The 25177-nt window shown below is 42.3% G+C and overlaps 1 protein-coding gene across 2 annotated transcripts in view; it reads right to left on the bottom strand.

Moving 5' to 3' along the window:
• Window positions 1–24894, bottom strand: part of LOC111529379 (zinc finger protein 85) — a 46882-nt gene extending 21988 nt beyond the window's left edge. For both annotated transcript variants that reach the window (XM_026447719.1, XM_026447718.1), the window contains exons 1-4: window positions 24545–24894; window positions 11881–12233; window positions 1682–1808; window positions 1104–1199 (exon numbers count right to left, since the gene is read on the bottom strand). In XM_026447719.1, the coding sequence (XP_026303504.1) occupies window positions 1104–1199; window positions 1682–1808; window positions 11881–11931 (274 nt within the window). In that variant the 5' untranslated portion in view covers window positions 11932–12233; window positions 24545–24894. The remainder of the gene's footprint in view (window positions 1–1103; window positions 1200–1681; window positions 1809–11880; window positions 12234–24544) is intronic.
• Window positions 24895–25177: the final 283 nt, after the last annotated feature.

The following is a 25177-nucleotide window of genomic DNA, read 5'->3' as shown; positions in this document are numbered from 1 at the left end:
AAAATAAAATAAAATAAAATAAAATAAAATAAAATAAAATAAAATAATAAAATAAAATAATAAAATAAAATAAAATAAAATAAAACAACATTGAAATTGAAGACAAGTAAAAAGTTGCTGTTTGCAGATCATATAATCTTACATATACAAAACCATAAACAGTATACATTAAAACCCGTCAAAACTGATAAAAATACTTAGTAAATTACCAAAATATAAAATTAACATACAAGTATAAATTATGGTTTCATCCACTTAAAACAAACTATCTGATAAAATAAAGGAAGAAAACAATCCTATTTACAATAGCATTAAAATAATATATTCTTGAGAACAAATTAAACCAAGGAGGTAAAAAAAATTTACAATGAAAGAAATTAAAGACAAATAAATTTTAAAATATTTTATGAATATGGATTGAAGCAGTAAATATTGACAAAGTACCATGTTTTCCCAAGTGATCTATAGATTCAATAAACTCCCTATTGAAAGTCCAGTGGCATTATTTTTACAGTAATGAAAAATACAATTCTAAAATTTACATGAAACTACAAAGCTTTGAAGAGCCAAAGCAATTTTGTGAAAAAAAAGAAAAAAGCAGAACATCATAGTTTACAATTTCAAACTATATTTCAAGACTATAGTAATAAAAACGGAATGGAATGTGCAGAAAAATGAATAAATTTTTAAAAACCCAGTGGAACAGAAACCACTACTCACACATTTCAGATATGATGCAAAAAATAACTTTAAAAACAGTTTAACATAGAGGTTTTCAAAATTATGCAGATATATGTGTCCCCCAAAACCAAAGAGTCAGATTGTGCCGTCTCTTATATGCCATGAAAAGAACTTTGGCTCTCACTGTGAACTTGAAGGAAGATCACTGAAGGGAAAGCAGAATCCTTAGAGAATTTAAAAGCATAAGACAGAAGATGCCCCTATGTAAGAGCAAAAGAAAAAAAAAAAAAAAACTCAGGGTTTCCAGAAAGTATTTCCTTTGGAATACAGCTACCCAAATCACATTTTAAGGACTGGCTTTTTATTTGACCTTTGACCTTTCGTCTTTGTCATCTGTTGTATTCACTTTCACTCTCACCTACCTGGGGGTCTGGCTACCATCTCATGTCTTTTTATATTCCAGGGCTCTTTTTTTTGCTCCAGACAGGTGATCAGATATGGCTTAGAGACAGCAATACCTGTTTTATTAAAAATAAATAACATGAATCTTAATCATATTCTCCAATTACCAATCCAGTAAGGTGCTTAGTAAAAAGGATGTGATAGAATAAATACTAATTTATAACATAAATTTCTAAATATTTAGAAAATATTTTAAATGTGTAGGTTTTAAATTTTACTATCTGGTACTATTGAATCAAAAATTGGTGTCGGAAATTAGATTTTAAGGCATGGGCAACAATATTGCATGCCACTAAATTTCTGGAATTATCACTAATCTAGAGTGAAAAATACAGATTAGCTCACTAATGTGAAAAGCTCAGGTCAAAATGAAACATCTTGAAGGAATTATTTTCTACACAAATCTCAAAGATTTTCTTGAAAACAGAGATCTGAAACTCATTTATGCAAAGCATAAATTATCAGAAAACAGTCTACAAAAATAGAGAAATAAAACTTCAAGGGTATTTTAGGAATTGTGTATTGAAGTTATCCTCACCCAAAAAGACCAGGTTTCTGTAGTTCTCTAACAACACATTCCTATATAAATCCCGCTGTGCAGTATCCAGGCATTGCCACTCCTCCAGAGAGAATTCTATGGCCACATCTTTAAATGTCAATGGTTCCTGAAAAACACAAACACACACACACTTACCAAGTGGCCATGAGCTGTTACTGAATTTTTTTTTAAATGCATAGGATAGCCGGGTATGGTGGTTCATGCCTGTAATACCAGCACTTTGGGAGGGCAAGGTGGGCAAATCACGAGGTCAAGAAATCGAGACCATCCTGGCCAACATGGTGAAACTCCGTCTCTACTAGGCCAAGCATGGTGGCTCAAGCCTGTAATCCCAGCACTTTAGGAGGCAGAGGCAGATCACCAGAAGTTGGGAGTTCAAGACCAGCCTGATCAACATGGAGAAACCCCGTCTCTACTAAAAATACAAAATTAGCAGGGTTCGGTGGCGCATGCCTGTAATCCCAGCTACTCAGGAGGCTGAGGCAGGAGAATTGCTTGAACCCAGGAGGCAGAGGTTGTAGTGCTCTGAGATCGCTCCACTGCACTCCAGTCTGGCAACAGAGTAAGACTCCGTCTCAAAAAATAAAAAAATGTATAGAATAAAAACAGTATGCTAAATATAGACAGATGAGAAGGCTACAGATAAGAACAGTTTAATGTGGTTTAGAGAAATTTTCATTGTGTTTATATTTACTGTTTTGTGACTTGTGGGAAACTACTGGATCCACAGGAATAGAAAACATGTTGCTAAATGGAATGTCTCTGCAAGCACTGGTTTAATAAAAAATTTTAAAAATTAGGACTCTAAAATGCATACCTTTTTTTCCCATTTATCTCCTTGTGGAATTCGGAAATTGTTAGCACCCACTCTAGAAAGGCACCAGCCAAAACTCTGATCTTTTCTTATCAGTTCTGTGAGGCGAGACTCCAGGGTGGGGCCAGACCTAAATAAGGCCTCCAAAAAGGGTGAATCTGAATAGAACTGGAGCTGGGAGTAAACCCTATATATTACTCTGCTCACCCCATCAACTGTATAAATATACTAATTAGCCATTTAAACAAATTTCCTACGGTTTTCTAGGGTAATTTTAAGATAAATACGCATTCTTAGCAAAGTAAAAGAAATAAAAATATTTAAAACTCTTGGGTCCATAAACATTCATTCAAATGATGACCTCAGAAGTCACAACAATATAAAGAAAGTGGCCCAAATAAAGCCCACATGTTTTTCCACACATCTATTCACTTAATTCAACCATGTATTCAGTTGCTAGTCTAGACTAACTGTTCCTAAATGGTAGGGACGATGACTGCTTTATCTATTTTTCTAATGGCCATAGGAAATGGTAGCAATTAGTTTATCTGCTTGAGTCTCCAGACCTCCTCCTTGTTTTTTACCCAACTACCAGGAAACTGGGAAACTCTCAACTGGATACCAATCAAAGACATCTCTTGTATGAGGGGAGGAGCAAACACAGGATGACTCATTTCTCTTACACTGAGACAGAAGCAGAATTAACCACTCTTGTCAACCTGACACAATTCTGCTCTGGACATCCTCAAATATCTCAAAGATGCCTAGGTGATTGTGAGAGAGTTCCCAGTGACCCTGGGCTGATGACCCAAGGATAAGGCAGGCAGGAGAGACTCAGGCTGATTCTAAATAAAAAATCGAACTGCCGCAGCAGAGCTCCAATTACGGGTCCTGATTAGCTAGCTCTTGGGCAAAAGGAAAGACAAAAATACTCTACTCCAGTATTACATTTTATGGGTAGGTATAACTGTGATCATGACTCTTGATACTTTGTGGCCTTCATCTCTCACCCCTAAGATGCTTGTTTACTCTTACAGAATCTGTCATCAGATTCTATTTACACCTGGACCCTCTCACATAACTGTAGCAGGTCACTGAACAAGATCTGAAAAGTTTTAAGAGCAACACTCTCAAAGGGAAGCTTTAAGATGTCTATGTTGACATCTCACAATGCAGAAAATGCCTCCTGTTGGTTTCCTATACATTCTCAATCCAGAGTCTGGCCCTGTCTTGTAAATTCCAGGTAGAGGCCAGACCTTACATACAGATTCTAGGTGGGATCAGCCTGCTTCTGCATTCTTGGGTGTTACCAGCAAGTGCAGTACAACCAAAGGAGAGATTGCCTCATAGAGGCTGCTCTACCACATTCTAAATAATACGTCTACTTGAAAGGAAAAAGCTGAAGCTACATGAATATAAGTAGAGAGTTTATTTGGGCCAAGACTGGGAATTGTAACCTGGGATCAAAGATTCAAGTTGCCAGGAACCTACACTTTGATTAGCGCAGTTCCAAGTGGATTTGTAAAGGCAAAAAGAGAGGGACAGAGAGTGGGCTGATACAAAGTTGCCTGTCAGAAACTCATTTGTTTACAAGAAAAAACATTGATTATCGATTGGATATACATTGTTAAGCTATAGGGTGTGGGTTACAGGTGTGTGTCATTATTAATTTAAATTTATAGCTACTTGTGGCAATAGCAAGCAGTTTCAAGAGATAAATTCATAGCTCAAAGAACAGAGAAATACGTAATTGTGGTATTATTTTAATGTTCTCTGAACCTTGTAACTAAAAGAATTTGCATTTCTCAAATAAAAGGTTTTCTTTTTTCCCAAATCTTAAGTCCCTGATTCAGAATTTGGAGCTGCAAATTTAGTTCCTAGGTGGGTGCAGTAGCAGTAGGTGTCATCCGCACATCTGTGGGTATTTTAAGAAGAGGAAGAAGGGGTTGGGTGTGGTGGCTCATACCTGCAACCCCAGCACTTTGGGAGGCCAAGGCAGGCAGATCACCTGAGGTCACGAGTTTGAGACCAGCCTGGCCAACATGGTGAAACACCCCCCTCCACTAAACATACAAAAATTAGCTGGACGTCTTGGTGCACGCTTGTAATCCCAGCTACTCAGGAGGCTGAGGCAGGAGAATCATTTGAACCCAGAAAGTGGAGGTTGCAGTGAGCCGAGATCATGCCATTGCACTCCAGCCTGGGCAACAGAGTGAGACTCCATCTCAAAAAAAAAAAAGAAAAAAAAGAAGAGGAGGAAGGGAAAAAAAAGGAGATTATCATGTCTACTTAATGCACACATGTTACTCTGGGTTTCTGGGCCCCATGGTCTCTGAAATCAGTTTCTGGTCTAAAGATACAAGAGTCATTTAAAGAGGTAAAATGGTTAATTGCTGCCCTGTGAAGTATGTAGAAATCTGGCCTAGCCTCTCTAGAGGTGACTGTAGAGGACTATAACACCAAATAGGCAGAGACACAATTCTGCCTGCATATTTAGGGGACAGCATGCATTTTGCAGCACAATCGTGAGTTGACTGAAAGCCTGAAAGGAAAAGCCTCCTCTAGGTTAAAGCTTGGTTGGCACCTTATATGTTTATATGATGTGTGGTAATTCTAGACAGTGTTTGGAAAATATAACTAAAAGAAAAATTTTGTCCAGCTCCAGAGTAACTCCACAATGACAGAACAGAAAGAAAACCATTTTATTACACAATTAAACCAGAATGTGACATGTATCACAGTCAATCTGCTGAAGAGATTGCAAAGACAGAAAGACAGTCACAATAATTAGTCCACAAGTAGAAAAATTTACAGCACACGTCATACATAGTTCACCCTAAATTCACCTGGTAATTGGGAAAGCCATCCATATACGCTAATTGGTTATAATCAATGACAAAATAAACTTTTCACATCTTCATGACAAGAGGTAATTCTGCAACTTAAAGCCAGGTGCCTCCTGCCTGCCATCTCCTGGTGGCTTGTGTCCTCTCTTGACTCCTACCATCTGCCACTGAGGCAGAGTCCATAGCACAGAGCTCACACCTGGCACCCTATATATAACCCCAACTGCCACAGCAGCACTTCAATGCCACATCAGAGAGTGAAGCCTGAGTTGCAGGAGGAAAGCCTGCAGGACTCCTGGGTAGAACTGCACCTTCACAATAATGGGAATAGGTGCAGTGTTTAAACCTCAGTTTTTTATTTATAATGGTGACATGGAAATCACTCTGCTAGATTTCCAGCAAGAGTCCATATAGAGATAGCTCCAAGAGTTCTCACTGTGACAGCCCACCTCATTCACAGACACCATGGGATAGTAATAGGGCTTCCAAAACAGACACCCAATGCATTCAAGAGAAAATCAGCTGAAAATGATTATATTGAGAGAAAAAAAAGAAGATAAAAGCATCTTCAGAAAAAAACTCAGATTAGATGATTGAACAAGTCAGTCAGAAAATATTCCCCTAAAACACATTTCTCTGTAAAAACCCAAAGTGCACAGCTACCCTCAGTATGAGAAACATGAGCACAAAGAATAAAGGCGGGCATATTCTCAGCAGAATTTTGTAAGTGTGTGTTACAGCATGGTCTGGATTGAAGACCCAAGCGGATTTTGTGTGAGCAACAAGGCTGTTTATTCACTTGGGTGCTAGTGGGCTGAGTCTGAAAAGGGAGTCGGCCTGGAGGTGTGAGGGAGAGCAGTCTTTATAGGGCAAAGTGGCAAGTGGAAAATTACAACACAGTTTTGGGACTTGTTGACTCAAGAAGTTGATCGACCAGTTGGGACAGGAACCCGCTGTTCTTCTTTTGTGGTTTTTGGTTGTTGCAGGTTTTCTGGTTCCAGGAAGTCTGGAGGCATATGTGCCATTCCCAGAGTTCTTAATGGCCCACCGTAATAATGGCCCTGCTGGCAATAGTGCAGCCATATTTTTGGGATATGACATTCCTGTCTTTTTGTTTTAATAAGAAAAGAAGTGGACGTGGAGATGTTTCTCAGGGATTCTTCAAGCGGGACTTGGGGTGGCATGGACTCCTAATCGGGAGAGAGAGATCTTGGGGTTGGGGTGATATTCAGGGGCAGTTAGGAGTAGCATTTGCTGCATAGATTGACTGGTAACAGCTTGAATGAGATTTTGTAGGAACTGAGAGGCCAGTCGGAAGAGATAGGGTCTGAACAGGAGAAGGAGAATGATGGAAATGAGGAGCCAAGCTTTAGGGAGAAGCCACAATGCCCAGCTCCAAAGATTGGTGTTACGAGTCTGAAAGACGTTGCCTGATTTTAGAAGACTTTTCATTTAACCGCTGGGCAGCATCTCGTACTAGTCCAGACTGGTTGGTGTAAAAACAACAATCTTCCCCTAAAAAGGTGCACAGACCACCTTTTTCGGCGGTTAGGAGGTCTAAGCCACAGTGGTTCTGGAAAGTTACTGCTGCTAAGGAGTCTATTGGTGATTGGAGAGTAAGGGTGGATTTTGCTATGTCTTGGAGGCTGAGAGATCCTTTGAGAGTGTACAGTAGTAGGACAGGGAAGGGGACAAATAGCAGGTTTGTCTATTCCTGTTCCTGTGGCATTGGTAATTCCTAGTCCTATAAGCAAGGGTATTATCTGCACGGCCCTACACTGACGGACTTGGGCTCTGACAGGGACTGGTAAGGTTTGGTTTCCAAGGGCAATGTCAATTTTGGGGCTTAGGAAGACTAGGGTACAGGTGCCTGTCCAGTTAGTGGGTAGGCAGACATAGGTTGAAGTTCCACACAAGAAGAATATGCCTTGGCTGGGTAGGCAGAACTGGCTGTGTATGTTAAAAAAGTGTGTGAATTTGTTGTTTTCATTTTCCCATACCCCTAGGGTACTTGCCAAGGTGGTCCCCGTGAGTGGCTGAAAAGGGATGTTTGGGACAAGCTGAGTGGCTCCCTGTTTTATTTTCCCATTGGAGGAAAAATCATTTTGTATCTACTAGGAGCCACTCAGAAGGGTAGCTGAAAGCGGGGATAAGGAGGCATTCGTCAGTGGTGGGAGTGCTGCTGCAGGAGGTCCAGGGGTGAATGGTCGGTCATGCAGTGTGTATGCCTGCCATTACAAAACCCGGATTGTTTGTTAAGCAGGAAGGTGCTTATGACTTCTGGGGGCTTTGAGAAGTGGATAGGCTGTTTGAATGTAGCCGTTTGGGAGACCTGGAAGTTAATGTAGTCAGTTGGGGCTTGAAGCTGCGAGGTGTAGTTGCACTGATGGAACAGGAGGTGACCTAGGGGTAGGCCTGAAGACAGGTTGTGTTGGATGCATAAAGGGGCTTGGAAAGTTAAGACAGTGTTTGCAGTCACAGGGCCGTGTATGGGTTTTTCATTTCTTGTGTAATGGGTGAGGCTGACATGTAGGAGCCTAAAAGTTGAACTGCATGTCCTGTCGGGGTATATTCGGTCATTTCATTGATGGAGAAGTCGGCCAATGACTGCATATTTAGGAGTTGGAAAGGGCTTTTTCCTTCATAACGAGGGTGGTAGGTTAAGTTAGTAACTACCCAGTTTTTTGCGGGAATGGGAGTGGCAACGTAAGTGGTAGCTGATAGAGAAATGCAAAGCCAGCAGTCCTCTGCCAAAGAAGGATTGGACTGGTTTAACAGAAAGTGGGTTGAGAGTTTTGTAGAGGTAATTAGGCATTACTGGAAGTGGGGGTGCGGCCATGCGGGGCAGCCAAAGGAGCAGGAGGGATAGATAAAGTGAGTAGGAAGGTAAATAGAGGCATCTCATCTGGGGAGAAGTCATACAGGGTGCCCTAAAAGATGAGATCATCTATCCGGTTTAAGAGAGAATCTAAGGTGGGAGTTTGGGGATGAAACCAGGACATGTCTTAGCAAATAGAGTGCAGGAAGAGGGTGAAGCAGCAGGGTGGACAGGAGCAGGACATTTAAGTTTCTTCAGGGATTCGGGTGAGTTTTAACGAGGTCAAGGAGAGTACCTGCAACTTCCAAGAGGAGGAAGAAGAGTCAGGCTGAGTGTCAGATGGACACAGCTTTACTCTGGAAGGGTGAATCCACTAAGGAGGATCTTGTAAGTGGACAGCTGTTGGGGTGCTATAAATGACCAAGAAGGGTCCTGTCCACCGAGGTTGTAGAGATCGGGGGGTTAAGCTCTTTATCAGGATGGGCTGTCCAGCCAGAGTGTCCTCATATGGCTGGGTATCTGGGGTGGGTTAGCACCTGACGGTTAGCAACCGGACGGATTTCATTCCTAGCCTGTTGGAGGACTGGGTAAATAGTCCCCAAGAGGACTGGTGTCTGGGATGAGGTTGGGCCCAAGTAGAAAAGTACTACCATGTAAGAGTTCGAATGGGCTATACCCAGTAGGTTCATGGGCGGTGGCTCAGATCCGGAGGAGCGCAAGTGGTAGGAGAACAGTCCAGTCCTTTCGGAGCTGGAGGGTGAGTTTTTAAGAGGCTGCTAGCTCTTTCAACCTTTCCTAAGGAATGAGGATGGTATGGGGTGTGGAGATTCCACTGGATGCCAAGGGCCTGGGAAACTGCCTGGCTGATTTGGCTAATGAAAGCTGGACCATTGTCAGACTGGATGGAAGTAGGGAGGCCGAAACAGAGAATAATATCTGTTAGAAGAGAGGTAATAACTGCTGCGGCCTTTTCAGATCCAGTAGGGAAGGCCATGACCCATCTGGCGAAGGTATCAACCCAAACTAGGAGGTACTTATATTTTTTGACATGAGGCATACGAGTGAAGTCAATTTGCCAATCTTGTGTAGTAGTAAACCCTCGGGCCCTATGTGTTGTGAAAGGAGGGGGCCTAAGAAAACCTTGGGGGTTGGTGGAGTGGCAGACGGAACATTGAGAGGTGATTGCTTTAAGGATGGACTTCCACAATGAGAAATAAATAAGGGGCTCTAGGAGGTAAGCCAAAGGCTTGTACCCTACGCGTAAGCAGTCATGGAGGGATGAGAGAATAGATTGCGCTTCTGAGGCAGGAAGAAGGAACTTTCTGTGATCTAAGAACCACTTGCCTTGTGAGTTGGAAAGGACAAGTAGAGCAGGCTTTCAGAACAAGAGTAGGTAGGGATGATAGATAAGAAAGAAACGTACTGGCCTTTTGGAGCAGAGACTGGAATGTCTGCAGACACTGAGGCGTTTGCTACCTCTTTTGCTGTTTTATTGGTGTGGGCATCTGCTTTAGTGACAGGGTCTGTCGGTTTTTGGCGTCCTCTGCAGTGGACACAACTCCAGCCTTGGCAGGCAGGAGAGCAGGCTTAAGGAGGAACTTTATGATAAAGGCATTGATAATGGAAGACCCTTGTGTGGTTAGAAAACCTCTTTCCGCCCAGATGGCAGCATTGTGATGAAGGATGTAGAAAGCATACTTGGAATCAGTATAAATATTGATGTGCATTCCCTTAGCAAGAAAGAGTGTGAGTTAAAGCAATTAGTTCAGCTTGCTGAGAGGTGGTGGAGGGTGGAAGTGCAGCAGACTCGATAACAAACGTGTGGGACACAACAGCATAACCTGCCTTGGCTGGCGAAAATTGGTTGGGCCTTGAAGAACCACCATCGATAAACCAAGTGTGGTCTGGGTTTGGGACTGGAAAAACAGAAATATGAGGAAAGGGGGAGGATGCCATGAGATTAAGGAGATGCAGTCATATGGCTCAGGACTTGTGTTGGGTGCTAAGTGAGAGGCTGGGTTGAAATCAGGTCCAAGAGTAATGGTTAGCATGGGGTTTAAAATAAAGAGTGAATAAAGCTGGAGGAGATGCGGGGAGGAGAGCAGGTGTGTGAGGTGAGAGGAAGAAATGAGACTCCAGAGGTTGTGAGAGCTATAGAGGGTAAATGGGGTGTAATCAGTGATTTTTGAGGGATTCTAGAAGTATTAGGGCAGTGGCCGCTGCAGCGCGTACATAAGGCAGCCAGCCTAGCACTGAGGTCAAGTTGTTTAGATAAGCAGGCCACTGGTCGTGGGCCTGGCCCTTGTCTTAGGACCCCAACTGCACATCCCTTTACCTCTGGCATATAGAGAGGGAAGGGCTGGGTGGAGTCGGGGAGTGCCAGTGAGGGGGCTGTCTCAAGAGCTTTATTCAGGGAGTGAAAGGATGAATGAGGGAAGGATTTGGGGTCTATGGGGTCGGCTAGGTTGCCTTTTGTAAGCTTATAAAGGCGTTTTGTTAAGAGGGCAAAACCAGGTACCTAGAGGCGGAAGTACCCGATGATGCCTAAGAAGGAGATAAGCTGCTGTTTTTGAAGGGACTGGGGTCTAGGAGATTAGCTGAATACAGTCAGCGGGGACAGTGTGGGTGTGCTGATGGAGAATTATGCTGAGGTAAGTAACAGAAGGGGAAGAAATCTGAACTTTAGAAGGGGACATTCGGTACCCTTTAGAGTCTAAATGCTGAAGGAGTAGGAGGATATTCTGTTGGGAGAATTAGGATTCCTAGGAGGGACTGCAGAGAAGATCATCAACATATCAGATGAGGTAGGAAAAGGAAGGCTGAAAAGAGAGTAGGTTGCAGGCAAGGGCTTGGCTAAAATAATGAGGGTTATCCCAGAAGCCCTGGGAAGAATGGTCCGGCTTAGTTGTTGGGACTGATGGGTGTCAGGGTCAGTCCAGGTGAAAGCAAAAAGAGGTCGAGAGGAGGGGTGTAGGGGAATGGTGTAGAAGGCATCTTTTAGGTTGAGAACAGAATAATAGGTAGTGGAGGGAGGTATTTTGGACAAGAGAGTATATGAGTTTGACACTATAGGATGGATGGAAAGTACAATCTGACTGATGAGACGAAGGTCTTGAACTAATCTGTAGGACTTGTCTGGTTTTTGAAAGGGAAGGATGGCAGAGTTAACGGGTACTAAGATGCCACGTTGTAAAAAGCAGGTAAAAAGGCTTTAGGCCTTTTAGGGGTGGCATAGGGATAGGGTACTGGCATTGGGCAGGGTGAGAATGGTTTGGCTTCAAAGGGATGACGAGGCAGGAGTGATCTGTAGCAAGGGAGGGAGAGGTGATATCCCAGACCCTGGGGCTGAGGAAGGGAGATGAGGAGCTTGTGGGGTTGGTGAGGGGTTGGGGAGAAGGGTGGCAAGGAGGTGTGGCTGTAGCCCAGGAATAGTGAGGGAGGCAGACAATTTTGTTAGGATATCTCGGCTGAGCAGAGGGACTAGACAAGTGGGGATGACTAGGAAGGAGTGCAAAAAGGAGTGCTGACCTAGTTGACACCACACCAGTGGAATCTGGAGAGGTCTGGAGGCTTTGCCGTCAATTCCCACAACAGTCATGGAGGCTAAGGAGACAGGTCCTTGAAAGGAGGGAAGGGTGGAGTGGGTGGCCCCCATATCAATCAAAAAGGGGATGGACTTACCCTCCACCTTAAGAGTTACCTGAGGTCCATGATGGTCCAGGGGGCCTCTGAGGTGTTCAGGCAGCGTCATTCCTCAGCCACCAAGCCGACGACATCAGGAAAGGAGTCAGCCAGGGGGCTGTGAGGTTGAGCTCCAGGAGCTCTAGGGATGGCAGCTTGAGTTGGACAGTCTGACTTCCAGTGAGGGCCAGCACAAACAGGGTATGGCTTAGGAGGTATCCCAGGCTGCAGGCATTCCTTGTTCCAGTGGCCATTTTTATGGCACCTGAAGCATGGCCCTGGAGGGGCTGCTGGGCACTGTGGTCTGGACGCCTTGAAATCCCTACAGGCCATTGGTGTGGCTGGGGTTCATCTAACAGTGGAGGCAAGCATCTGTAATTCAGAAATACACTGCCACCGGATAGCCTCTTCCTTGTTACTGAACACCTTAAAGGCAAGGTTAATTAAATCCTGTTGTGGGATTTGAGGGCCAGATTCTAATTTTTGAAGTTTTTTTCTAACATGGGGAGCTGACTGGGTAATAAAATGCACATTAAGAATAAGTTGGCCTTCTGGCCCTTCAGGGTCTAAAGCTGTATACCGTCTGAGAGTGGCAGCCAGACAGGCCATAAACTGTGCTGGATTTTCATCCTTGCCCTGAGTATATGCAGCTTTTTGGAGTCCCTCTACCAAGCAAGTGATCATATAATCTCGCCTGGCCATACCAGGAGATCCTGTTTGACAGTTCCAATGGGGCTCCTCACGGGGGACCTCCCTGGCACCTTCCTGGAGACCTAGCTCAAGGCACCAGTGGTCATCTGCATAGGACTGAGCTAGGGCCCAAACTCGCTCCCTTCGGGAGTGAGTGTAGAAGTGAGGATGACATTTAAGTCACTCCAGGTGAGGTTATAAGACTGAGTTAAATATTGAAATTCCTGGCTGTATTTAGTGGAGTCTGATGGAAAAGAACCTAAACACTGGCTGACCTGAGACAGGTCAGACAGGGAGAAAGAAACATGAACTCAGACTATTCCTTCAGCTCCAGCCACCTCTCAAAAGGGAAAGAGAGGGGTGGGAGGAGGGGGATTAGAAGTGGGACCAAATTGTAAGCCAGATCGGGTATGGGGCGGAGTGGGGACAGAAGGGATATAGGGAGGCGCAGTATGGGTAGAAGGGGGACTGGGGTCTGGAGAAGGGTTGGGACCAGAGTTGGACGGGCAGGGAGGAGAAATATCGGAAGGGTTTGTGGACAGGGAGGACTCGCTGTCGCCAGAGGGTGGTAGGAGAGCAGACAGGAGGGACAGAAGGAGAATTTGAGATGAATCGCATTGGGAACAAGGGCTGGGGAGGGACGGAAGTGTAAAACATGCCTGGATGTATGGAACCTCAAACCATTTGCCCATTTTGTGACAAAAGTTGTCTAAGTCCTGCAAAACAGAGAAATTGAAAGTGCCGTTTTCCAGCCACTGAGAGCCACTGTCTAATTTATATTGGGGCCACGTCATATTACAGAAGAAAATGAGATGTTTAGGTTCCAGATCAGGTGAAAGACACAGTGGTTTTAGATTCCTTTTTTTTTTTTTTTTTTTTTTTAGAGGGAGTCTTGCTCTGTCGCCCAGGCTGGAGTGCAGTGGCGCGATCTCGGCTCACTGCAAGCTCCTCCTCCCGGGTTCACACCATTCTCCCGTCTCAGCCTCCCAAGCAGCTGGGACTACAGGTGCCTGCCACCACACCCAGCTAATTTTTTGTATTTTTAGTAGAGATGGGGTTTCACCGTGTTAGCCAGGACGGTCTCGATCTCCTGACCTCATGATCCGCCCGCCTCGGCCTCCCAAAGTGCTTGGGATTACAGACATGAGCCACTGTGCCCAGCTGAACTCTTGGACATCTTAATTTTGCACACTGTATGCAACTGAAAGAATATTAACAGAAAAAAAAAAAAAAAAAACAGAAGAGAGAAAGGTGTTATAAAAAAAAAAATCCGGCGAGGTGCAGTGGCTCATGCCTGTAAACCCAGCACTTTGGGAGGCCAAGGTGGGTGGATCACCTAAGGTCACAAGTTCGAGACCAGACTGACCAATATGGCGAAACCCCGTCTCTACTAAAAATACAAAAATTTGCCAGGCATGGTGATGCATGCCTGTAATCCCAGCTACTTGGGAGGCTGAGGCAGGTGAATGGCTTGAACCTGGGAGGCAGAGGTTGCAGTGAGCCAAAATCATGCCACTGTACTCCAGCCTAGGCAACAAGAGTGAAACTCCATCTCAAAAAAAAGAAAAAAAAAAAATCTATGGGTTTGTTAATCAAGAAAAATGACAAGAGAAATCTTGATCATTTTAGGAGGTTTTTTTGCCAAAGTTAAGGATGTGTGCCCTGGAGACAAGTCTATGTCTTTCTTCCAAGATGATTTTGAGGACTTCAAGTTTAAAGGGAAAAGGGCGGGATATTGGTAAGTACACAATTTTCATGTAAGAAGAGGATAGAAAAATACCGTCATTCATGCCTTTGTCTGGCTCAGTGAATCTGCATTTTTTTTAAACATCAGATGACATAGACAAATAGGGCAGAAGAAAAATGCAGGGAACCTGAATTTTTACATAAGATCACATAGACAAAATGGGGCAGAGGAACAGATAGGCATTTGAGTCTGATGGAAAGGGAAGTGACTGAACCTATAAACTATCAATTTACATTTCTATGATAAAATTTTAACAGAAACACCTTGGGGTAAAGATGTTTTATTGTGGACACATATGCAGGGAGGTATGCAGCTTTTCATCTTGTAGCCATCTTATTTAGGAACCAAAAGGGAAAGGCAGGTTTGTGTGACCCAGTTCTCAGATTAACTTTTCTGTTTGGCTTACTGAGTTTGGAGTCCCAAGATTTAATTTGCTTTCACAGATGCACATGAATAAAGCAATTTCTTAGAGATGTATAGAGAGACTTAGATTCTGACACAATAATAGTGGGAGACTACAACACCCCACAGACACTAATAAATCATTGAGGCAGAAAATTAACAAAGATATCAGGACCTAAATGCAACACTTGACCAAATAGTCCTAATAGACATCTACAGAATTCTTCATCTACAAATAACATAATATACATTTTTCTCATCACCACATGGCACATACTCTAAAACTGACCAATTTTTAATCAGAATAAAACAATTCTCAGCAAATCCAAACATCCCAAAATTATACCAACCACACACTCAGATCACAGCCTGATGAAAATACAATGGAACACAAAGAAAACCACTTGAAACCATACAATTACATACAAATTTAAAAACCTGGGCCGGGCATGGTGGCTCATGCCTGTAATCCAGCACTTTGGGAGGCAGAAGCAGGCAGACCACTTGAGGTCAGGAGTTTGATACCAGCCTGACCAACATGGTGAAACCCCACCTCTATTAAAAATACAAAACTTATCCAGGCATGGTTGTGGGAGGCTGAGGCACAGAATCATTTGAGCCTGGGAGGCAGAGGTTGCAGTGAGTCGAGATCATGCCACTGCACTCCAGCCTGGGTGACAGAGTGAGACTCTGTCTCAAAAAACAAACAAACACCTGCACCTGAATGACTTTTGGGTAAATAATAAAATTAAGGGAGAAATCAAGAAGTTCTTAGGAACAAATGAGAACAAAGTACTGCAACACAGCTGACCCAGTGTTAAGAGGGAAATTTACAGCACCAAATGTTCACATTAAAAAGTTAAAAAGATCTCAATTTAACAAACTGACATTATAAATAAAAGAATGAGAACAGCAAGAGGAAACCAACTTCTAAACTAGCAGAGGGCAAGAAATAACCAAAATCACATCTGTACCAAAGGAAATTTAGACATGAAAAACTATACAAAAGATCAAGAAACCTAGGAGTTAAATCTTTGAAAAAATTAATAAGTTAAATAAACCACTAGTTAGATTCATGAAGAAGATAAGATCTAAATAAACACAATTAGAAATGACAAAAGAGGCATTACCACTGACCCCACAAAAATACAAATAACTGTTGAAGTCTGCTATGAACACCTCTATGCACACAAACTAGAAAATCTAAAAGAAATGGATCAATTCCTGAACAAATACATCCTCCCAAGACTGAGCAAACATAGAAATTGAATCCCTGAATAGACCAGTAACAAGCTCCAAAACTGAATTACTAATAAATAGCCAAGCAACCGAAAAAAGCCCGGGACCAGAGAGATTTACAGCTCAATTTTACCAGATGTACAAAGAAGAGCTGGTACCATTTCTCCTAAAACTATTCCAAAAAATTGAGAAGGCTCTCTTCCCATCCCACTATATAAGAACAGTATCATATGATACCAAAACCTGACAGAGACATAACCAAAAAAGAAAATTTCAGGTCAATATCCTTGATGACCATTTATGCAAAAATCATCAGCAAAATGCCAGGAAACTGAATCCAGCTAATCATAAAAGCTAATCTAGTATGATCAAGTAGACTTTATCCCTGGCATATGAGGTTGGTTCAACATACACAAATCAATAAATGTGATTCATCACATAAACAGAAATACAGACAAAAACCACAAGATTATCTCAATAGATGAAGAAGCTTTCAATAAAATTTAACATCCTTTGCATTGAAATAATTAAAGGCCCTCAACAAAGTAGGCATTGAAGGTACATACTTCAAAATAATGAGTTATCTGTGAGGAACCCACAACCAGCATACGGGATGGACAAAGCTAGAAGCATTTCTCCATGAAAACTGGCACAAGACAAGGATGCTTTCTCTCACCACTCCTATTCAACATAGAACTGGTAGTCCTCACTAGAGCAATGAGGCAAGAGACAAAAATAAAAGGCATCCAAATAGGAAGCAAACAAGTCAAACTATCCCTGTTTGCAGACAACATACCAAGAAAAGCCTACAGTCCCCACAGAAAAGCTCCATAAACTGAAAAGTAACTGAAGCAAAATTTCAGAATACAAAATAAATGCACAAAAATAAGTAGCGTGCCTCTACATCAACAACATCCAAGCTGAAAACCAAATCAAAAACACAATCTCATTCACAATTGCTACAAAAGAATAAAATATTTAGGAATACAGCTAACCAGGGAGGTGAAAGATCTCTACAACAACAATTTAAAAAACACTGCTTAAAGAAGTTAGATATGACACAAATAAATGGAAAGTCATTTTATGCTCATGGATAGAAAAGATCAAAATTATTAAAATGGCCATACTGCCCAAAGAAATGTACAGATCTAATATTACTCCCACCAAACTACCAAAAACATTCTTAGCAGAACTTTAAAAAAAAAAAAAAAAATTTTCAAATTCATATGGAACAACGAAGAGCTCGAATAGTCAAGGCAACTCTAAGCAAAAAGAACAAAGCTGGAGGCATTGCATTACTTGAATTCAAACTATACTTCAGGGCTACAGTAACCAAAGAAGCATGGTACTGGTTAAAAAAAAAAAAAAAAGACAAACAACAACCAAAAAAACCAGACCAATAGACCAGGGCAACAGAATAGAGCCCAGAAATAATGCCACACACCTACAGCCATTTGGTCTTTTGACAAAGCTGACAAGAGGAATGCGGGAAGAATTCCGTATTTAATAAATGATGCTAGAATAACTAGCTAACACTATACAGAACATTGAAAGTGGATACCCTTCCTACACCATATATAAAAATCAACTCAAGATGAGTTACAGATTTAAATGTAAAACTTAAAATTATAAAATACCCTGGAAGATAACCTAGGAAATACCATTCTAACTACAAACTGACAGAGATTTCATGATGAAGATGCCAAAAGCAATTGCAACAAAAGCTAAAATTGACAAATAGATTATAAACTATAACCTATTATAGCTAATTAAACTAGCTATTTCACAGCAGTGGACACTATCAACAGACAACCTATAGAATAAAATAAAATATTTGCAATTCTGACAAAGGTCTAATATCCAGCATCCATAAAAAATTTAAACAAATTTATAAGAAAAACACAACCTTATTAAAAAGTAGGCAAAAAAATATGAACAGACACTTTTCAAAAGAAGACATACATGTGGCTAAAAAGCAAATTTAAAAAATGCTCGGTCGGGCGTGGTGGCTCATGCCTGTAATCCCAGCACTTTGGGAGGCCAAGGCGGGTAGATCACGAGGTCAGGAGTTCGAGACTAGCCTGACCAAGATGGTGGAACCCTGTCTCTCCTAAAAATACAAAAATTAGCCAGGCACGGTGGCAGGCAATCCCAGCTACTCAGGAGGCTGAGGCAGGAGAATCACTAAAACTCAGGCAGGAGAGGTTGCAGTGAGCCGAGATCATGCCACTGCACTCCAGCCTGGGTGACAAAGTGAGATTCCATCTCAAATAAATAAATAAATACTCATCACTAATCATTAGAGAAATGCAGAGAAAAACCACGAGATACCATCTCACACCAGTCAGAATGGCTGTTGTTAATAACAGATGCTGGCAAGGTTGAAGAGAAAAGGGAATGCTTATACACTGCCTGTGGGAGCGTAAATTAGTTCAACCAGTGTGAAAAGCAGTGTGGTGATTCCTCACAGAACTAGAAACAGAATTATCACATGACCCAGACACCTCATAATTGGGTTTATACCCAAAGAAATATAAATTATTCTGTCATAGAGACACGTGCACATGCATGTTCACTGCAACACTATTCACATAGCAAAGACATGGAATCAACCTAAATACCTATTAATGGTAGACTGGATAAAGAAAATATAGTATGGCAGGGCACGGTGACTCATACCTGTAACCAGAGCACTTTCATACGCTGAGGCATGTGGATTTCCGGAACTCAAAAGTTCAAAACCAGACTGAGCAATGTGAAAGAACCACGTCTTTACAAAAAATACAAAAAGAAAAATTAGCCGGGCATAATGGTACACACCTGTCGGTACACACTTGGGGGCTGAGGTAGGAGGACTGCTTGAGCCATGGAGGCTGAGGCTGCAGAGAACCAAGATCACACCACTGCACTTCAGCCTGTGTGACAGGATGAGACCCTGTCTCCAAAAATAATTATAATAAAAATAAAATACAACAAAATATTTAATACAAACAAAATATGATACATAAACATCATGGAATACCATGTGGCGATAAAAAAGAACAAGGGCATGTCCTTTGTAGCAACATGGATAGAGCTGGAGACCACTGGCCTTAGAAAACTGACGCAGAAACAGAAAGACAAATATATTTTCTCATGTATAAGAGCTAAATAATAAGAACATATGGACACAAAGAGGGGCACAACAGAGGCCTAGTTGAGGGTGGAAGGTGAAAGAACAAAAGGGTTAAAAAAATACTTGTTTGGTGCTATGCTTAGTATTTCAACGATAAAATAATCTGCACACCAAACCCCTGTGACACAATTTTACCTATATAACAAACCTGCATGTGTACCCCAAAACAGAAATAAAAGTTAAAAGGAAAAAAATCCATGGGTGTGGGAGAATGCAATGTAGGTGGGAGGACTGGTTTGTGCTACAGACAGTGGCCCAGATGGGGCTGTCCTCTGATTTATTTGTGTCCATGCAAGCAGATGAGATTATGAACAGGTGGTCCAGAACCCTCGGTTGGTAGAGAGAGCAGTTTGCTCTGCAGATTCAGTGTCTGGGAATAGCAATATGCCAGACTTGTAGATACTTTTGTGGGTTTTTGGCAAAAAATACTAGAATAAAAAAATGCTGTAGTGAAATATCTGAGGGCGGTGCCTAGTCCTGAGAGGGGGGTGGACACATCAATGTCTAGTGCGTATGTTTGTGAGTGGGTGGAAATTCTGGGATGGCAGCTGCAAGAAAAGTGGGTCTATAATCAGAGCTCCTTTCCTCTAAGTTTTCAGTCCTCTCTCACCATAGGAGACCTGGAATCACAGGACAATGGGCAGTGTGACAGTCTGTGTACAGGAAAGTAGAGCATCCCATTCCCAGACACCCAGAGTTCCACTCCAGGCCAGGCCTGTTTGATATCTTTCTTCTGGCACCAAATCTGTAAAGTTTGCTTAATATCAAGCAATTCTCCAAAACTAACACATTGTTTAACATTTGAATTCCGACCCCAGAGTCAGCAGACCCTGATTCAGGGCTCAGTCCCACAACACTGTCCTCACTGCAGATGCCAAACACCACATGGGCCAATCTGTGCTTCTAAAACTACTGTTTGAAAATTTAGAACTCCCATAAACTCCCTCCAGTTCAATAATTTGATAGAGCTACTCACAGAACTCAGCAAACACTGTAGTTATGTTGACCAGTTTATTATACAATATACTACCCAGGAAAATTTAAATGGAAAAAATGTACAGGACAAAGAAAAGAGGTGGAGAAAGATGAAGCACATAGATAATCCTGGTAAACAGCTGTGATTAATAAAATTCCCCATCCTTTGTGTTCTCCAGGAACAGTTTATGAAAAGAAACACCCTTCCCATTATGACTTCGATGGTGCTCTTTTTCTTAACTATTTAATAACCAAACACTCACTCTGCATATTTTCTTCTTTTTCATATTAAAAAATTAGCTGAATTTTTCTTTAGTGGTCAAAATAAAATTCTTCTTAATCAAACTTCACTTAAGTTTATCTCCTTTCCACAGGTTCCTGAACTTTGAGCTACCCTCAGTCTGAGCCAACATACAACCCCATTTTTTGTCCCTCCTAAAAACTTGATGACTTCAGGATAAAACATTTTCTAATCTACTATATGATTTTTTCACCTTTCATTTGCCATTCCCCTGTGATCTTCTTTCTAAACTTCTTTGCTCCTCCCTAAGAAAAAAAGTCTTCGTCTGCATAAACTATGCAATTCTTAAAGATCTTATAGTTGGTACTTCCTTCTGTTGCAATATTCCTTTAAAATTCAAATTTTTTTTAGAGAAACCTCATTCTGTTTTTACAAAAAGTAAAATACTGCCTCAAAACGATAACAACTTCATCTTTAGTAAGACTCTCCCATTCCCCTTCCATCTTAATGTTAACTGCATCTGCCTGTGGGTCCCCCGATGTCCAGGGCTCTGTAGCTTCTCTCAGAATAAAGGCTTCTTCCATTGCTGGGGTGAGCAGGGGAGGCTTCCAAGAAAGAACTAACTGGGCTTTTAATAACCTCCCTTCCCTTTGCAAGCTCAATATTAGCCTTAGCTTGGAATCACTGGGCACAAGCTTTAATTTCCATGTCAAAGTTATTCACTTGGGTTTTGAAACAGCTTTAAAAATTCAGCAAAATTATGCACAGTATTTATATATGGGAAGGAATTTATTATTATTATTATTTTGTGACAGAGTCTTGCTCTGTTGCCCAGCCTGGAGTACAGTGGTACACTCTTGGCTCACTGCAACCTCTGCCTCCCAGGTTCAAGTGATTCTCCTGCCTCAGCCTACCGAGTAGCTAAGACTACAGATGCCCGTCACCCATGACTGAATAATTTTTCAGTAGAGACGGGGCTTCACCATGTTGGCCAGTCTGGTCTTGAACTCCTGACCTCAGGTGATCTGCCCACCTCGGTTTCTCAAAGTGCTGGGATTACAGGCATGAGCCACTGCACCCAGCCAAGGGAAGGAAATTGTTTTTTTTTTTTTTTGAGATGGAGTCTCGCTGTGTCACCCAGGCTGGAGTGCAGTGGCCGGATCTCAGCTCACTGCAAGCTCCGCCTCCCGGGTTCACGCCATTCTCCTGCCTCAGCCTCCCGTGTAGCTGGGACCATAGGTGCCCGCCACCACTCCCGGCTAATTTTTTTTTTTGTATTTTTAGTAAAGATCGGGTTTCACCGTGTTAGCCAGGATGGTCTCGATCTCCTGACCTCATGATCCACCCGTCTCGGCCTCCCAAAGTGCTGGGATTATAGGCGTGAGCCACCACGCCCGGCCAAGGGAAGGAAATTTTAAGGTGCTTACATTTCATACCTCAGTAAGAAATGCAAAAGTATTTATTCCTTTCAGATGATAACTGTATTATTTTATGATTTTCATTAAAAATTATGTAGTAATCAATTGGTCATATGGGAACACTTCTAGGACGTACCAACTTTCATCTTATAAAATTTAGCATTAACCGGCTCGGTGCAGTGGCTCATGCCTGTAATCCCAACACTTTGGGAGATCAACACGGGCAGATCACTTAACGTCAGGAGTTCAAGGCCAGCCTGCCCAATATGGTGAAACCCTGTGTCTAATAAAACTACAAAAATTACCCGGGCATGGTGGCACATGCCTGTAATCCCAGCTACTTGGGAGGCTGAGGTAGAATTGCTTGTGCCCGGAAGGAAGAAGTTGCAGTGAGCCGAGATCGCACCACTGCCCTTCAGCCTGGGCGACAGAGCAAGACTCTGTCTCAAAAATAAAATAAAATAAAAATGTAGCATTATCCTTACAAACCAAGATGACAGGATATAGAACAGAGGTATTCACTGTAACAAACATACCCTGCAAAAAGAGGAACTGCTGTTTTCATAAATCTATGTAATTCATCAATTATCTACCACATTTTCTTGTAAAAATGTATTCATTTTCTACAGCCAAAATGGAAGAGAGGTTTTTTCCTTTTTGTTTCCCTGGTAGCACTCTAAAAACTAAGCCTTGGAATACTGTTGGACATCACACAGGCATAAAAAACATACCTGAGAAAATTCCTAAACTAAGTCTGGGAAAGAAAAAGGTAAATTAGAATTCTTAATAAATGGAATATATGATTAGATATTATTTTTTTCTGAAACTCACCTCTTTTATGCTGTTTGTAAATATTTTCTTACCTTTTAAATCCTACTAATAAAATGCAAGTTACAGTTATAAACTGAAATCAAAATAAGTGAACAAATCTTTTCAAGGTGACAAACCCAGGGAGTGGCAGTGCTGATTAAAAAACAGATGTGTCTGACTCATGCTGTCAAGTCAGGCCACCCAATCACTAGAGAGATTCTCCCACCCCATCCTGCTCACTTAAGTGCTCAATGACCACCTTTGTGCATTTCACTTTGCAAGTTCTTGTACCATCTCACTGGAGTCAAGTTTGATTTTTTTTTTTTTTTTTTTTTTGTCTTCTGGGATACCATTTTTTCTTTCACAAATCTTAGAGAATCCAGGGGGCAGAAATTATTCTGTGTTTTCCTCTCAATACCAGCATCTGATTGGCTGACCAGCAATGTGCCTCTGAGAAATGGAAGCTGGGTTAAGCGAACACAATCTTAATGCCTCAAAGAGTTAGCTTTCCAAAGGAAGAGTACACCAGGAGATTCCTCTCAGCCCCAGGGCATCCACCTGCTCCCTTGAGAGGCTACACTCCAACCTCAGATTGTCCTATGTCTCCCATTCCCAGATACCCAGAGTTCCATTCCAGGCCAGGAGCTGAAATTTACCAGAGATTTTAGCATACACAGCCACAGTGGATATCTTGATTTATCCACAGTACTGAAACCCAGGACCAGGAGAAAACTGAAAGGTGGCTGAGGACACATCACCCCATAAAGTTTCCAAAGGGAAACCCTGACCCAAAAACATTCTGATAAGATCTCTGTGCCTAGGGAAGATAAAAGGAAAATAGGCACAGACTTTTTTCTACAATACAGTGTCAGGGGATTATTTTTTGTTTTCTTCTCATTGGAAATATTTTCAAACAGCAAACAATTTTTTTAAAGTGTCACCCAATAATTTGTCAACAATGATTAATTAAAATACAGTATCTAAAATGTACACTAAAGGACAAATAGTTGATAATGTGAATTACGGAGGGAAAGTTGGCATTTGGGAATGTCAGAAGAAACTGGAAATTTAGCATTTCACTGCAAGTCAGTTAGACTAAAAGAATGAGGAATAGGGAGTAGTCTTGAAACCCTGCTTGAGACACATGTGAAAGGTGCAGGGGAAAATCTGTCCCCTGTGGAGTGTGAAAATAATTAAATGGCAGACAATTAGACTGAGGTGGCTCTAGTCCCAGGGTTTTTACTTTTAAAAAAGTCTAACTCAAATGCATTTTTTTGTAAATTACTACATTGGGGAAAACAAAATTTAGGCTTAATCAACCATAAACTGCCAATTAAGCTCCGATTACGTGACCAGAAAATTTCCACCTTGATCTAAAACTAAGAAACTACATAACTCTCCCTAACCAATTATTGAATTTGCTTTCCTTTATCATGTACCTTATAGAAGTATTTTCTTAAAGTCTCTCCCATGGAAAACAAACTACAAACCACAGCTGGATGTTCTACAATTCTTGAGTTCTTGAATTACTCTTTGATTAAATTCTTCAATATTTTTGCAGTGACTTCCACAGATTTTTAAGAGAAAAAAGATGGAACAGGAACCCCACAGACATGAACCCCGCATCCCGAGTCAGGATTCTCCCCTGATGACCCTCCCGGCATCCCTGCACAATCGGGTAGAGATGCGGCGCTGCGGGTGCTGAGCTGCCCAGAGAGGGCTCCAGGCCAGGCCACAGTCACTGCGCAGGGAGAAAACAGAACGCCCAAGGCCCCGGCTGTCAGCCCAGCCGCCATCTTACAGCTGAAGGGGACTAAGGACCGAGCTGCGCCAAAGAGAACTCCGGGCCGCGGGAGACTGAGGGCCGAGCTGCGCCAAGAACTCGGGGCCGCGGATTTTGGAGGCCTGAGTCCAGCCACAGCCACTTCCCACCGGTTCCAACCGGCCCCTCCCCCTCTCTCGGGACGTCGGATCCAGCACTCTCACCATCTCTAGGTTTCCAGGGAGTCCCGGCGTCTTAGCTGTGGATCTCCCAATATCTGCAGGTCACAGGGACACTGAGGCTGGGCCTCTAGGAGCAGAGGACAGTGAGCGGTGAAGAGAAGACCAGGACCTCCGGCTGCAGCCAGAGACAAAGGCCCCGCCAAATCCCGGAAGCCGTCCTGTCCACTCCAGTTGCGTGCCTGATTGGACGGTTCCCAGCCCAGCGATCCTGATTGGATAACGTTTGCTGCTCCGCTCCCTCAGGAGTGACAGAAGATATGCTCAGATGCTGGGCAAGAAGAAGATAAAGTGAAACCTAAGCTGCAGCCTTTTCAGGCAGGGCTTCCTCCCTGAATTGAGCCAGGTCCACCCCAGAAGGCATTTGCATTTAACCTGCGTATAAAGTCATATGCATTTATGAATAATGTATTATGTGGCTATTCACACATGAAAATAATGTAACAATTATTTTAAAATTCCAGATTTTATGTCCTTTCTGAATTCTGGTCCTTTGAGCAGGCCAATTGAGAGTTTAAAAAGGAGGCAATCGTCTGAAATAAAACGTGAGCCACATGTGTATTCTGAATTTTCTAGCAAACTTTAAGAAGGAAGAAGAAACAGGTGGAATTCATTCTA

This window comes from Piliocolobus tephrosceles, chromosome 8 (genome assembly GCF_002776525.5).
Source record: "Piliocolobus tephrosceles isolate RC106 chromosome 8, ASM277652v3, whole genome shotgun sequence".
Lineage (NCBI taxonomy): Eukaryota > Metazoa > Chordata > Mammalia > Primates > Cercopithecidae > Piliocolobus > Piliocolobus tephrosceles.
The sequence above is the reverse complement of the archived record's forward strand: the minus strand, read 5'-3'. Positions and strand labels throughout refer to the sequence as shown.